Source organism: Protopterus annectens, chromosome 8.part0 (assembly GCF_019279795.1).
Source record: "Protopterus annectens isolate FY-2018-M chromosome 8.part0, PAN1.0, whole genome shotgun sequence".
NCBI lineage: Eukaryota > Metazoa > Chordata > Ceratodontiformes > Protopteridae > Protopterus > Protopterus annectens.
Window position 1 is genome coordinate 1,347,536,252 of NC_056741.1, and position 13,635 is coordinate 1,347,549,886.

Below are 13,635 nucleotides of genomic sequence, written 5' to 3' on the forward strand. Positions count from 1 at the left end.
GGTCAACTTTTACAAACTGTATATTTTTCATATTGCTGAAGCTTTTCTCCCCGGGCCTCCGCTGAAAAAGGACCTGTGTCCAATCTGACTTTCCTGGTAAATAAATGTATAATTAATAAATAAATCTGTTTCACTGCTTGTTTTTTACTGGACAAACTTTTATATTTCCTCCTTAGCATGTACTTCAAAAAATCATTTTGTCCTTTCAGGGAAGAATACTTTGAAGACAGCTGGGTATAGCAGTTTAAATTTCACACCTGCATTTTGACATTCCCTGAATGGTGGAATAAATTTGCTGCTCTTCTGCCTGGTGTACGAGTAATCATTCTTCACCAACACTCTGCTGTCTCCCACTTTTTGTACTTTGTCCTTCTGCTAGTAGGATTGCATCTTGACTATTAAAGGTCTAGGGTGCTTTCTCTTAGCAAGATTTAGAGTATACACACAATGGACACTTTAAACTAACAAGTCCTGCTGTGGAATACCAATCCAGTTGCTTATTTGTGCTTTCATAAAATTAATGTTGTCTGTTCCTTGCAACTTCTCTAGTATAGCTAAACATCTCAAGTTTTCCCTATGTGCTCTCTCCTCTTGTTCTATTATTTTTTTGAAACATCACTTCTTGAGCAGTCTCATATTCAGCCAGCCTTTTCTTCATTTTGACCTCTGAGCTTTGCAATTTTATCACCTCATCTGAATATCTGTTTAAAGCTTCTTCCATTTTTCCAACCTTTTGTTGTTTGTGTTTGTATTCTCCATCAGTGTTTTGTTTATTTTTAACCAGGAATATGTGCAGTTGTTTTGTATCTTCCTGTAGGTTACTGGAATTCATGTCTGGAGATCGCATTGCTTTTTGCTGAAAAGCTGCAGAATTTACCCAGTCAGTGTTTTTCCTCACTTTTTGTAGCTGATTTTTTTCCGGGCCCTCTGTAATTCTTTTTTCCTGGCATTCAGGCCGCGCACTTACTAGCCAGTTACTGAAACCCACCGATAAACACAAGTCTACTGGCCTTCTCTCTTGAGTTTGTGTTTTCACACTGGGAAAGCTAGAACTGAGCTGCTACTCAATGTGCAGCCATCATGGAAATCCCTAGCATTCTGTCAGAAATTCAGAACATAAATTGGTCAATGAATCCCTAAAGAAAAAAGCCTTTAAAAATAAGAAAGATGCTAGCATTGATTCAGTTTTTCAGGGGTGTCTGCCAAATGAAGTGCAACATTGCAGTACTATTGTTTTATGAACTAGCCCTACAATTCCATATGACGATAAAGACCATCTACATACCCTTTCACCAGAGTACACTGGAGGCACAACTCCGCAGGTCAAGGGCAGGTGCACATGAATGATAGTTGTACATGGATATCTTCTTTCAGCTAGTGCATAGATGGGGAGGTGTTCCAGAGATGGACTTTTTTTCCATCCCCAGACAACAGGCAGTTGAAGTTCTGCTGAAGTGCAGCAGCAAAGGTGTTGTGGGGAGTAGGTGTCTTATCCATCAGCTGGGCAGATCTCTTCCTGTATGCTTTCTGTCACTGGTGGTCCTACTACCCAGGGTGAACAAGATGGTAAGGCAAACAAAGCTAATGATGCTGCTGTTAGCACCACTCTGGCCTTGGCAACACTGAAGATTCTTCTTAGATCAATGTTGCAGTTGTCCTTACTACTGCGACTTAGCTGTAAGGTGTCCTCATGTCCCACATTCTAGAGCTCAGGACCTTTCTGCCTTAGTAAGGTGTACATCCAGTCTGTAGTACATTCAGGCATCGCAGTACAAGAAAGGCATCTTGCTTATACCATTATAGAACTTACCTGCTGCAATTCATAAGTGCAGATGCATTCTCTGTTGTCTTCCTTGGTCAGCTAGCTTCAGCTCAGAAGCAGATTTAAGTACCTCTTTGGGTAACATTTTGTTGGATACAGTTGACTTAATATTGTGTTCTTGTCACTGTTCTTTACTTCTGTGTTAAAAAAAAATGTTGTGTGATGCTGGCAATCCAGTTTCCACGGTGTGTTTACCCATCGAGGATTGATTTATCAGAGGCATGCTTTTCTTGTCAACCATTAATCAAAGTTGAGGAAATATAGTGGTTCACCACAGCAAACCAAATTTTATGCAATACTTACAGTTCTTTCTCCTGGTGAACTTTGCTTGTCAAAGCATCTAAAGAAAACTCAAGCAATTCAGTCCTCAAGGTTACCAACACTATAAGCTGCTCTCACCGGAAGCTTGTTTTCTTTGGTCGTTTCATGTTCGGTGCTATTCAAACGGTTTAATTTTATTTATTAAAGTATCTGTACAGAATGCCACTGCAATCATTGCTTGTGATGCACTGTGGAGAGTGATGGTCAGTGAAAGCACCCCCCATCACTGTAAGAGATTATAGGACCAGTTGTCCTAATTATTCTTTTTAATTGATGCAGCGTATGATGTGTCATGCATAGTGAGCCCTGGATACCCAATGTCAGAGGAGATCAGATTTTGCTATTAAGAAAAAAATGTTCATTGCATGTTCCATGTTGGTGAATCAATAAAATCAGTTTTAGAAAGTCTGCAGTGCTGTAACAAGTTTTGAAATCTTTAATTAAAGAGCACAGAGAAAGAATGTCACAATAAGGCTCTAAATGAAATTAGCAATGCTTTGTTTCTAGCCTACCAGTGATGTAAATGGATAAAACCCTGCCTTTGACCCAGGGGTGATTTGGGTTCGGTTAACGGCCAAGGCAACTGATGGGAATGCAGGGAAGGATGAACAGCACCTATCCTGGGGGTAGGGGGTGGGGTTGGAGATGGTGGTTGAGTGTGACTGGCTGGCTGTCATTTTAGTTTGCAGTGGAGGTTACACATAGTGAAAAAAAAGCAATGGTTATAGGGAAGAGCATGCTCTGTAGCTGTCCAGGCTGATGATTGTGGCTCCTGCCTTCCCATACGAAGGAGTGCACATTTAGTTGTGATGAGGGTATAGGCAGATACTATGGTGAAGTGAGTAAACACATCAACATTGGGGGGGTAGTTAGACAAATCATATATATATAAAATTACTGTCATGACTGGGATTCCAGCAAGAGCACAAACCACCTTCATTGCCTGTGTGGATGATGACAGTTCCATGCAAAAGACTCACCTAAGCAGATCTGGAAATATGTTGAGTTCCTACTGACAAGAAACTAAGGCTTGTGTACTTTTAAAGAGGCTTGATGGTCATCAGACTAAGAGAGAAAAGGATAAAAAAAAGAAAAGAAAATGCTTTATTTCTAATTAATTATCAGACTGGGCATTATGGGATTTTCACAGCATACACAGTTATTCCATTTGCCCTTGGCTGAGCTTGAGCCTAACTGTAAGAACATACCCAGTACTGAACTTACATAGCATCCTTATCATAAATTACTCACACTAAATAATGTACTAAATGAGTGGTGCATGCCTTATTTGCAGTGGATATAAGCTGTATTTCGCAGCATTTAAGTTACCTAGATGTTCATCGTGCATACAGCTGCAGTCATAACAGATGGGTTCTCCTGCCGTCAGGCGGGTCCTCGGTCGGCCGAATTCCAAAGTCTAGGTCCGGCGTCGGTTTTTCTTTCCTGACGTCAGTGTGACAGGGGTACATAAGACACAGCCGACGACATTTTCTTCAGTCTTTTTTGCCGCGCGGTGCCCGAAGCAGAAGCAGTTCGCAAGTGCCGGTCGGCCAGCTCCTGAAATTACGAAAATTTGGAAACCGAAGTCTTCTTTAAAGCTAAGTACCCGTTGAAACTTTTCTTGCCTCAGACCGATGTCAGACAAAGTTAACAATTGTATTTCTTGTGGGAAGCAAATACCGCATAAGGATTTCCATTCCCTCTATATACCTTGTTTAGGCCCAGACCACGATGTCTCGGGCTGTCGCTTTTGTGCTACTTTCAATAAACGCACTATTAAGCGTCGGGCGGAGTTCGCCCAGCACTTTTTTGGTAAAGCTTTTAATTATAAAATGTCATCGGAGACTCCGACTACTGTTTTGTCCAAAAAAACGCAAGGGCAAAGACCGACACGCGAGGTCCGCGGTCTCCACTGACACCACGCCAAAACCGGCTACACGTGGTCCGGTTCTCAGCGAAGCGCCTACGCAGCCCCTGACTACCGACGACACTTCTCTGGCGGTGTCTTCTGTAACCGAGACCGCAGGTTCCTCGGCCCATACCCTGACTACAGCTACCGAAGCCACTGTGAGTGTTGAGCCTCTTAATGTGGACAGGTCCACTTCCACCCATGGTGTCTTCAGACCTTCATCTTCCTTTTCCATAAAGGCCTTTACTAAGTCTAAATCAGCCATGCATTCCAAGAGGCCTGTTGCTCAGGGCCCATCTCCAGGTCCCATGCCTAAAAAGCAGATGCTCAAAATGGCTGAGGATTTAATTACTCTGATCAGGGGTTCCCAATCCCCTCCGTACAAGAGACCCAGAGTGGAGGAAGATTCTCTCTCTTCTGACCAGGGCTCCATTATTTCAGAACATTCTGATGAAGAGGAACACTCGTACTCCCCTTTTGAAGATTCTGATGCAGAGCAGTCCATTCCTTCTGTATCCCCCCAAGAGGATTTTTCTTTCAGGGAAACCTTGCATACCTTGAGGGAACACTTCCATTGGGAAGGCCAGACATAGATCTCTCTGCCTCCCACAGGAAGCATCAATTGACAAAATTCTGCTCAAGGACATTTCATCCAAAGGCCTGGAGAGTGGACGCCCTTTCTTTCAATTGGGCAGCACAGACAGTTTACGCCTTCCCACCTTTGCCTCTACTGCCCAAGGTGCTCTTGAAAGCAAGATCAGACAGACCGAAGATGATACTGATTGCTCCAGACTGGCCAAGACAACACTGGTACCCACTCCTGAGGAGCCTAACACATTCTCCTCCCTGGACCCTGCCTCTAATGCCTCTTCTCCTGACTCAGCACAGCTGCAAAACTCTTCACAGTCAGCTGAAAACACTCAATCTGGCTGCATGGAAAATTCCTTAACACCACAACAGACCCTACTCTCCAAGGAGGTGCAGGATGTCATTTTGGAGGCCAGAAGGCCATCTACTAGAAAAGCTTACTCCAAAAAATGGAAACGGTTTTGCGCTTGGAATGAGAAAAAGGGCCAGGATCCTAGAAAACTGAATTTGCCTCAGATATTACAGTATCTAGCTGAGCTGTTGAACAGTGGACTTTCATTCTCCTCCATCAAAATCCATGCCTCAGCCATTTCTGCAGAATACAACACTGATCCACCCTTATTCTCTCACCCACTCTTAAGGCAGTTCCTCAGAGGGGCTAAGAATGTAAGACCTCCAAGGAAACAACCAATACCAGCCTGGGATCTTAATTACATTCTAGAAAAATTAACATTGCCTCCCTTTGAACCAGCTGCCTCAACAGATTTGCAATATTTGTCATGGAAAACAGCTTTCCTTCTGGCCATTACCTCAGCTCGTAGGGTCTCGGAACTACAAGCCCTTTGGCTGTGCAGCCCTTTCTCATCTTCCATCAGGACAGGGTTTCCCTACGAACCAACCCGTCATTTATGCCTAAGGTAGTATCCAGAGTAGCTTTAAATCAGGCCATACACTTACCTACCTTTTACCCCAATCCTCAAAACAAAGGGGAAAGGCTGCTACATTCCTTAGACATCCATAGACTGCTACGTTACTATTTGGACAGAACAAAGCCTTTCAGGAAATTAGAACAACTCTTTGTGTCCTATGCTGTAGGAGCTCAAGGGAAGCCAATTTCCAAACAGACAATTTCAAAATGGATAGGCCACTGCATACGGTTTTGTTACTCCTTTCATGGTAAATCTGTACCTGCAGGCATCAGATCCCACTCCACAAGGGCCACAGCTACCTCTGCAGCCTTCCTCAGAGGAGTCCCTACCAAAGATATTTTGGAGGCAGCCACTTGGAGTTCTGTGCATACCTTCACTAAACACTACCACCTACCTTTATACTCCAAAACTAGAGCAGGCTTTGCCACTGCTGTGTTGCAGGGCATTCTGGCTCCTCCCAGTTCCACCTAGTGCCTACCACCCTGTGCGTAGCTTTGGGATTCTACCCATCTGTTATGACTGCAGCTGTATGCACGATGAACATAGTACAGTTTTGTATCTACCATAAATGTAGATGTTCGAGTGCTAATACAGCTGCAGTCCAGGTTTCCCTCCCTCCTTCCCCTCTGGGTACAGACCTAGTGGCTAACTCCTCATCTTACAACCTGATTGGGTTATCCTTCTATGGTGTATTTGCTTGCAACTACTGATTTTTGATTATATTGCATTGCATGATTACATATTATGTATATATATATATATATATTGCCGTCCTTCTGGGGGCACCTGACATCTGGGGCAAGAAAGACTGAAGAAAATGGCGTCGGCTGTGTCTTATGTACCCCTGTCGCACTGACGTCAGGAAAGAAAGCAACGACAACCGACACTGGACCTAGACTTTGGAATTCGGCCAACCGAGGACCCGCCTGACTGCAGGAGAACCCATCTGTTATGACTGCAGCTGTATTAGCACTCAAACATCTACATTTATGGTAGGTACAAAACTGTACTTTCTGTTGGCCAAATAAGGCCTTTCAGAAATCTTTCTGACATATTTACCTTTTATTGGAGTATTCAGTTTACCTAGCAAGATTGAATGATTACCTATAAAATTCCCAACCCAACAAAATACTAAATCTGCAACTCAGCCCCTTCACATTTGAAAGAAAACAATTGGGCTGTGAGAATATTTATAATGATTTAACACACTCCCAAAGAAGTGTTTTCTTCTAAGCATCTGCATTTGCATCTTAAAAAAAAAAGTTTGTGTTTGCATGCCATGCTGTTACAGCATGGGAAATACTCTTCTGTCTCGTGAGGTATTCTTCCATTTGTGCTAAATGTCTCATTCACCTTTTTTAAATGTATTGCCCAGTTATGTTGCACAGCAGTGCTGATGTGTGGCTAACCACCCTGCAGTTAATATGTTATGTATTTATTTAAGGTCTCTAAATCGCAAACTGGTTTCCTTATATTCACTGGTCACTTATTGGTAGATGTTCTTCGTGTTTCACTGTTGCAGTCATTACATTTGGGTAATCTGCTGGCAGGTTGCCCTCGGCCTGAATTCCAAAGTCTTGGGTCCTACGTCGGTTGCTGTCTTCTCATCCATGACGTCAGGTCGTCAGGGGTATAAAACATGCAGCCGACGCCATGTCTTTCTTGTCGCGCGGTGCCCGAAGCAGAAGCATTTCGCACGTGCCGGTCAACCGACTACTGAAATGTTTGAGTTTGAGTTTCAGAACCAAAGTCTTCACTAAAGCTAAGTACCCCATTGGGGAAACTTTTTTCTTGCTTTTTACCAATGTCAGAAAAAGTTAATAATTGTATTACTTGTGGGAAGCAAATACCTCATAAGGATTTCCATTTATACTGTATTCCTTGCCTAGGCCCTGATCACAACGTGCCTGGCTGTCAATTTTGTGCTAGTTTTAACCAACGCACTATTAAGCATCTGTATATTTTTGTATCAAAGTATTTTGGAAACATTTAACTACCCAGAAATGTCGTCGGACAGCAATCAGACTACCGGAGTACATAAAAAACGCAAAGAAAAGGACAGAGAAACGCAGTCGAGATCCAAAGCCAACGACGAAGCTTCTCCTTAGCCAGTCGTCGGTTCGCTGGTACTCAGTGAGGCACTTTCGCAGCCCCTGATACTCGCTACCTTCGAGTCGCCGGCCTCTAACGACACCCATATGGAGTCTGGCATGCCGCAAGGTACTCAAGGTATTCGACCAACAGATGTATCTCCCTCGGATGGGTCCGGAGCCACTGAGCAGGCACCAGCTTCTGAGGGTGTATTCAGACCTCAACATTTGTATATCAAACCGACGGCAGCTACAAAACCAAAGACAAAAGCAACTTGTAAAACTAAAAAAACGGCACATGAGCCACGTGCACAGGCTTCTATGCCTAAAAACCAGATGATCAAAATGGTTGAAGACCTTATTACCTTGATCAAGGGTACCCATCCCCGTCCAGATAAGAGGCTTAGGCAAGACGCTGATTATGAATCTTCAGATCAGACTTCTATTTCTTCTGATTCCTCTTCTGATCTGGAATTATCTATACCTCCCTATGAGGATTCTGATGCTGAGGAGTCTGTTCCATCTGCATCTCCTCCTGAGGATTATTCATTTGGACAAACCTTGCATACTTTGAGGGAGCATTTTCACTGGGAGAGTCAAGACTTCTCAGAATCAAAAAAGAGGCTCAGGGATTTCGTCCTTCTCCCTCAGCACAGGCCTTTAGCCATTCCCCGTTTTAGACATTGTGGATGATGTGTTTTCGGAGTCACGCTTGACCCCTGACTCCTTACCTCCGGCTCCCAGTAGGCCTGACAGATATTACATAGTCCCTGATTCACATAAATCTTTATTTAGAAACCCTGCTGCTAATCCTGAAACTATTTCACAGGGTCCAAAGGGAGTTAAGGCATCAACAGCAAAAAATCCTACCTCCTCTGACAGACATTCAAGGGAACTGGACAGACGGGGAAAAAAGGTTTATACATCTGCAACCTTGGCAATCAGGGCCTTAAACTGACAATTTCATATGCTTAAGTACCAACAACATGTTATGGGATTGCTGAAACAGAAAATGATGTTGATTTCAGAATGTGCAGAAAATAAAGAATTGCAGGAATTATTGCATGCAGCTGAACAGCATATTTTGCAATGTGGTTATGATTCCTTAGAGGCCTCCTGCAGGGCTGCAGTTACTGGATCTGTGATTAGGAGGCATGCCTGGTTAAAGGAACAAGATTTGCCTGATCATGTTAAAGCTAAATTGCTAGATGCACCTTTGCAGCATGATTCTCTGTTTGGTATTAAGGCAGACGAGGTTTTAAAGAAAATGGAAGACAAAGCTAAGTTTATGGAAACTGTTAAAGACTTCTTACAAGTGCAGTCACCAAGATTCAGTAGACACTGGCCTACAAAAAATTGGTCCTTTCCTGTGTCAGACAGAGCCCAAAGGGGCAAATCCAGACGCCCTAAGGGTTCCAGATACCAGGTGCAAGATTCATACAGGTCAAAGCAATGGGGCGCTTCCACCTCCAAATCTGGAGGAGATAAAGCACAAACCAACAGAAAGCAAGCCCAATGACTTCCCCCTGCCTACACCAAGCACTTATCTTTTGGCAGCACCCTTAGGGGTAAAATTAGCACTTTTTGCTCAAAATTAGCAGTTAATAACCCAGGACAAGTGGGTACTAAACATCGTATCACAGGGATACAGATTCCATTTTCACACTCTGCCAGTGGCAAATGGTTGGCCAGATCTGCCAAAAAATCAATGGGCAGAGGCACAGAAACAGGTTACGTCCCTCATGGATATGAGGGCCATTCAGACAGTACCAGAACAGGAAAAAGGGCAAGGTTTTTACTCAAGACTGTCCTTGGTACCCAGAAAGGACAAGGCCTGGCGGCCAATACTGGATTTATCGATTTTGAACACATACCTGGACATTCCAAAATTCAAAATGCTGACTTTGCAGCAGCTTCTGCCCATGCTGGGCAAGAATGCTTGGCTGGTGACTTTAGACCTAAAAGAGGCATACCTGCATGTCCCAATAAGACAATCGTGCAGAAGATACCTCCGATTCAAGGCTGTCTTAATGCATTACCAATTCTCTGCACTGCCCTTTGGCTTATCTACTGCACCCAGGGTCTTTACAAAGTGCCTGGCACCAGTAATTGCTTTTTGCAGACAAAGAAGTATACAAATATATCCTTACTTGGACGACTGTCTCATTCAAGCAGAGAACAAGGACACTCTTCTTCAACACCTGGCATTTGTGAAAAGGCTTCTAACATGCCTAGAGTACACAATAAACGAAAAGAAATCACAACTGGTACCCTCTCAAAAGATAGCATTCCTGGGTGCAAGCTTGAATACAACTGCCCAGATGGCTTACCTCACGCCAGACAAACAAGGACAACTGACTATTTACTTCAAACTGATGGCAACAAAAACCCAGTCGTCTGCAAGACAAATTCTGCAGGCTCTGGGCTTCATGGCATCCTGCATCCTACTGATTCCATATGCAAGACTGCATATGAGGAAACTTCAGTGGTACCTAAAAAGTTTATGGAGTCAGCATTCACACAGTCTGGAAACAATGATTCCTCTCATTCCCTGCCTGCAACAGGAGTTTCTATGGTGGGCAAAGGCATGTCACCAAAACATGGGACGGCCCTTCACTCTACCCCCTGCCAGCCAAACCTTCACAACAGATGCATCAGATTATGCCTGGGGGGCCCACATGGCAGGATGATGCATTCAGGGCATATGGGCACCAAAAGAAATGCATCTACATATCAACCAGAAAGAGATGCTAGCTGTTGAAAATGCCCGAACAGCCTTCAAGGGCTTACTTCATCCAGGACAATTACTGATAAAGACGGACAACACCACGGTCATGTGGTATATAAACAAGCAAGGGGGCACACACTCGTACCCCCTTTGCAGATTAGCCATGGCACTGTGGGACACAGCTTTGACCTACCAAATACATCTTCAGGCTCAATTCCTGCCAGGAAAACAAAACACACTGGCAGACGATTTAAGCAGAAACCTTATGGATCCTCACGAGTGGAAACTAAATCCACAAGTCTTCAGCATGATAACAGAGAAATGGGGGAACCCAGACATAGATCTATTTGCCTCTCCCCAAAATTATCAATTGAAAAGATTCTGCACAAGGACTTATCACAGACAAACATGGAAAGTGGACGCCCTGTCCTTCAGTTGGAAAAACCTATCAGTTTACGCCTTTCCTCCTCTGCCTCTTCTACCCAAGGTCCTCCTAAAAGTCAGACAAGAGAAGCCAAAGATGATATTAATGGCCCCGGACTAGCCCCACCAGTACTGGTACCCAATCCTAAGGAACTTGTCTCAATACCCAGCTTGGACCTTGCCTCAAAGACCACAACTACTGTCCCAGCAAAACAATCAGATCCTGCACAATCAACTACAGACTCTGAACCTGGCAGCATGGCTAATCATGTAGTCATACAAACAACACCTCTCAGTAAAGCTGTGATGGATGTCATTTTGGAAGCCAGAAGGCCTAGTACTAGAAAATCTTATGCTGACAAATGGAAGAGATTCTGTGCTTGGAATCAAGCACAAGGAACAGATACAGCAGAACCAAATATTCCTCAGATATTACAATACTTAAGTGAGATGCTTGACAAAGGCCTATCTTTCTCATCAATCAAAATCCATGCCTCTGCCATTTCGGCTCATTACAATACAGAGCCACCAATCCATTCTCATCCGTTACTAAAGCAGTATCTTAGAGGAGCCAACAATTTAAGGCCTCCTAGAAGATCACCATTACCTGCATGGGACCTCAATTATGTGTTGGAAAAGCTCACCCTGCCTCCATTTGAACCAGCTGCTACTGCTGATATAAAGTTCTTATCATGGAAAACAGCACTGCTACTAACAATTACTTCAGCAAGAGTTTCAGAGCTAAAGGCCCTCATGGATGTAGAGCCTTTTATCATATTTTACCCAGACAGGGTGTCACTGAGGACAAGTCCTACTTTTATGCCTAAGGTGGTTTCCAGTGTGGCTCTTAACCAAACAATTCATCTGCCAACTTTTTATCCAAATCCGCAGAACAAGGCGGAGAGAATTCTGCATTCCTTGGACGTACACAGACAGCTAAGATTTTACTTGAGCAGGACTAAAGCTCTAAGAAAAACTGAGCAATTACTAGTGTCATATGCTGCAAGATCAGAAGGAAAAGCTGTTTCAAAGCAGACAATTTCAAAGTGGATAAGCCACTGTATCCGTTTCTGCTACTTATACCATGGTAAACCTGTTACCAAGGGCATTAGGTCTCATTCCACCAGAGCTGCAGCTACTTCAGCGGCCTTTCTCAGAGGAGTACCAACCAAAGACATTCTAGAGACTGTTACTTGGAGTTCTGTTCACACCTTTACAAAGCATTACCATTTGCCTCTCTACTCCTAAGTCCAGGGCAGGCTTTGCCAGTGCTGTGCTGCAGGGCCTTATAGCCATACCTAATGTTGTTTATCTCCAGCTTCCCAACCATAGCTTTGGGATTCTACCCAAATGTAATGACTGCAACAGTGAAACATGAAGAACATAAATGTAGATGTTCGAGTGTATTCACTGTTGCAGTCCAGGTTACCCTCCCGCCATCCTCCTGTCATTCTGAAGTTTATCTTTCCTTCTCTATCTTCTACAACCTATGTGATGTATTTGCTTGTAGATGAAGGTAAAGTGTATATTGATGTATGTGTGTGTGTGTGTGTGTATATATATATATATATATATAATTTTGCTACCTTTTTGGGGGCACCTGACATCGGGGGCAAGAAAAACGAAAGAAAATGGTGTCGGCTGCATGTTTTATACCCCTGACGACCTGACGTCATGGATGAGAAGACAGCAACCAACGCAGGACCCAAGACTTTGGAATTCAGGCCGACTGAGGGCAACCTGCCAGCAGATTACCCAAATGTAATGACTGCAACAGTGAATACACTCGAACATCTACATTTATGGTAAGTGTACACAACTGGACTTTTATACTCTGTAAGATATAATTGCATAAACATTAAGCACTATATATATATATATATATATATATATATATATATATATATATATATGTGTGTGTGTGTGTGTGTGTAGATCTATCTATCTATATATATATATATATATATATAAATATGGGTTTAAACCCCATTGTCAAGTGTGGTATCTTTAACTTGAATTCCTTGGCTGTTTTTTGAAAATGTCACTGCCAGCATAAAATACAGAATAATCTGCCTTTGATATCTGGAGTCATTGTTTGTGTTTTTTTTTAAGAAACCAGTCGGTTTGATGGCAGTAAGGACATCTTGAGCTCCCCAGCTCTGGATCTTAGTGAGCAAGAACAGAAAAAGGAACGCTTTCCTGAGAACAAACCAAAGAAAGGGCTGATGTTTGAAATATCGAGTGATGATGGTTTTCACTACTCCTCAGAAAGTATAGAGGGTAAGGATATATTGTGTTCATTTTTCTTTGTTTTGATGTGTGTGTGGGGGGGTAATAGAATTCTACCAGGTGGTCAATGACCAAACTAATTCACTGTCAAGAGTAGTAGTAGTGTACTCTTCATTGCCTTTTGATCAGATTAAAACATGAGCCAAATTTTAGCTGGACCATTTTAAGATGAGCTTATTTTACCTTGCCTTTTTGAATGGGGATTTAGTGGGTATGGTGGTGTGTGATAAAGCTGAGATTTGTCCATAAACTTTATTTTTTTGATAAAATGTGAAAAGTATGAGGTTTGTAATTTTCAGAGGAGGAAGACTGTGAGGAAGATGATAGATAACTCCCAGAGAGGGCAGGTGGTACACAGCAGGGAAAGTTATTAGATGTTGATATAACATTGTTCTTTTTACCATACTGCGAAACATGTAGAAAGTGAATTACTTTTTATACCTTTAGTAAGAGTAATACAAAGCACAATATACAAACATTAAATTGGAAAAATAAACATCTATTTAAAAATTGTGTTATTAACATTGAAATGTAGT

General features: G+C 42.8%; 1 protein-coding gene across 5 annotated transcripts in view; it reads left to right on the forward strand.

Annotated features, from left to right (window-relative positions):
• KMT2A (lysine methyltransferase 2A) overlaps nt 1–13,635 on the forward strand; it is a 3,231,120-nt gene that overhangs the window by 2,713,577 nt on the left and 503,908 nt on the right. For all 5 annotated transcript variants that reach the window (XM_044080894.1, XM_044080898.1, XM_044080897.1 and 2 more), the window contains one exon: nt 12,923–13,090. In XM_044080894.1, the coding sequence (XP_043936829.1) occupies nt 12,923–13,090 (168 nt within the window). The remainder of the gene's footprint in view (nt 1–12,922; nt 13,091–13,635) is intronic.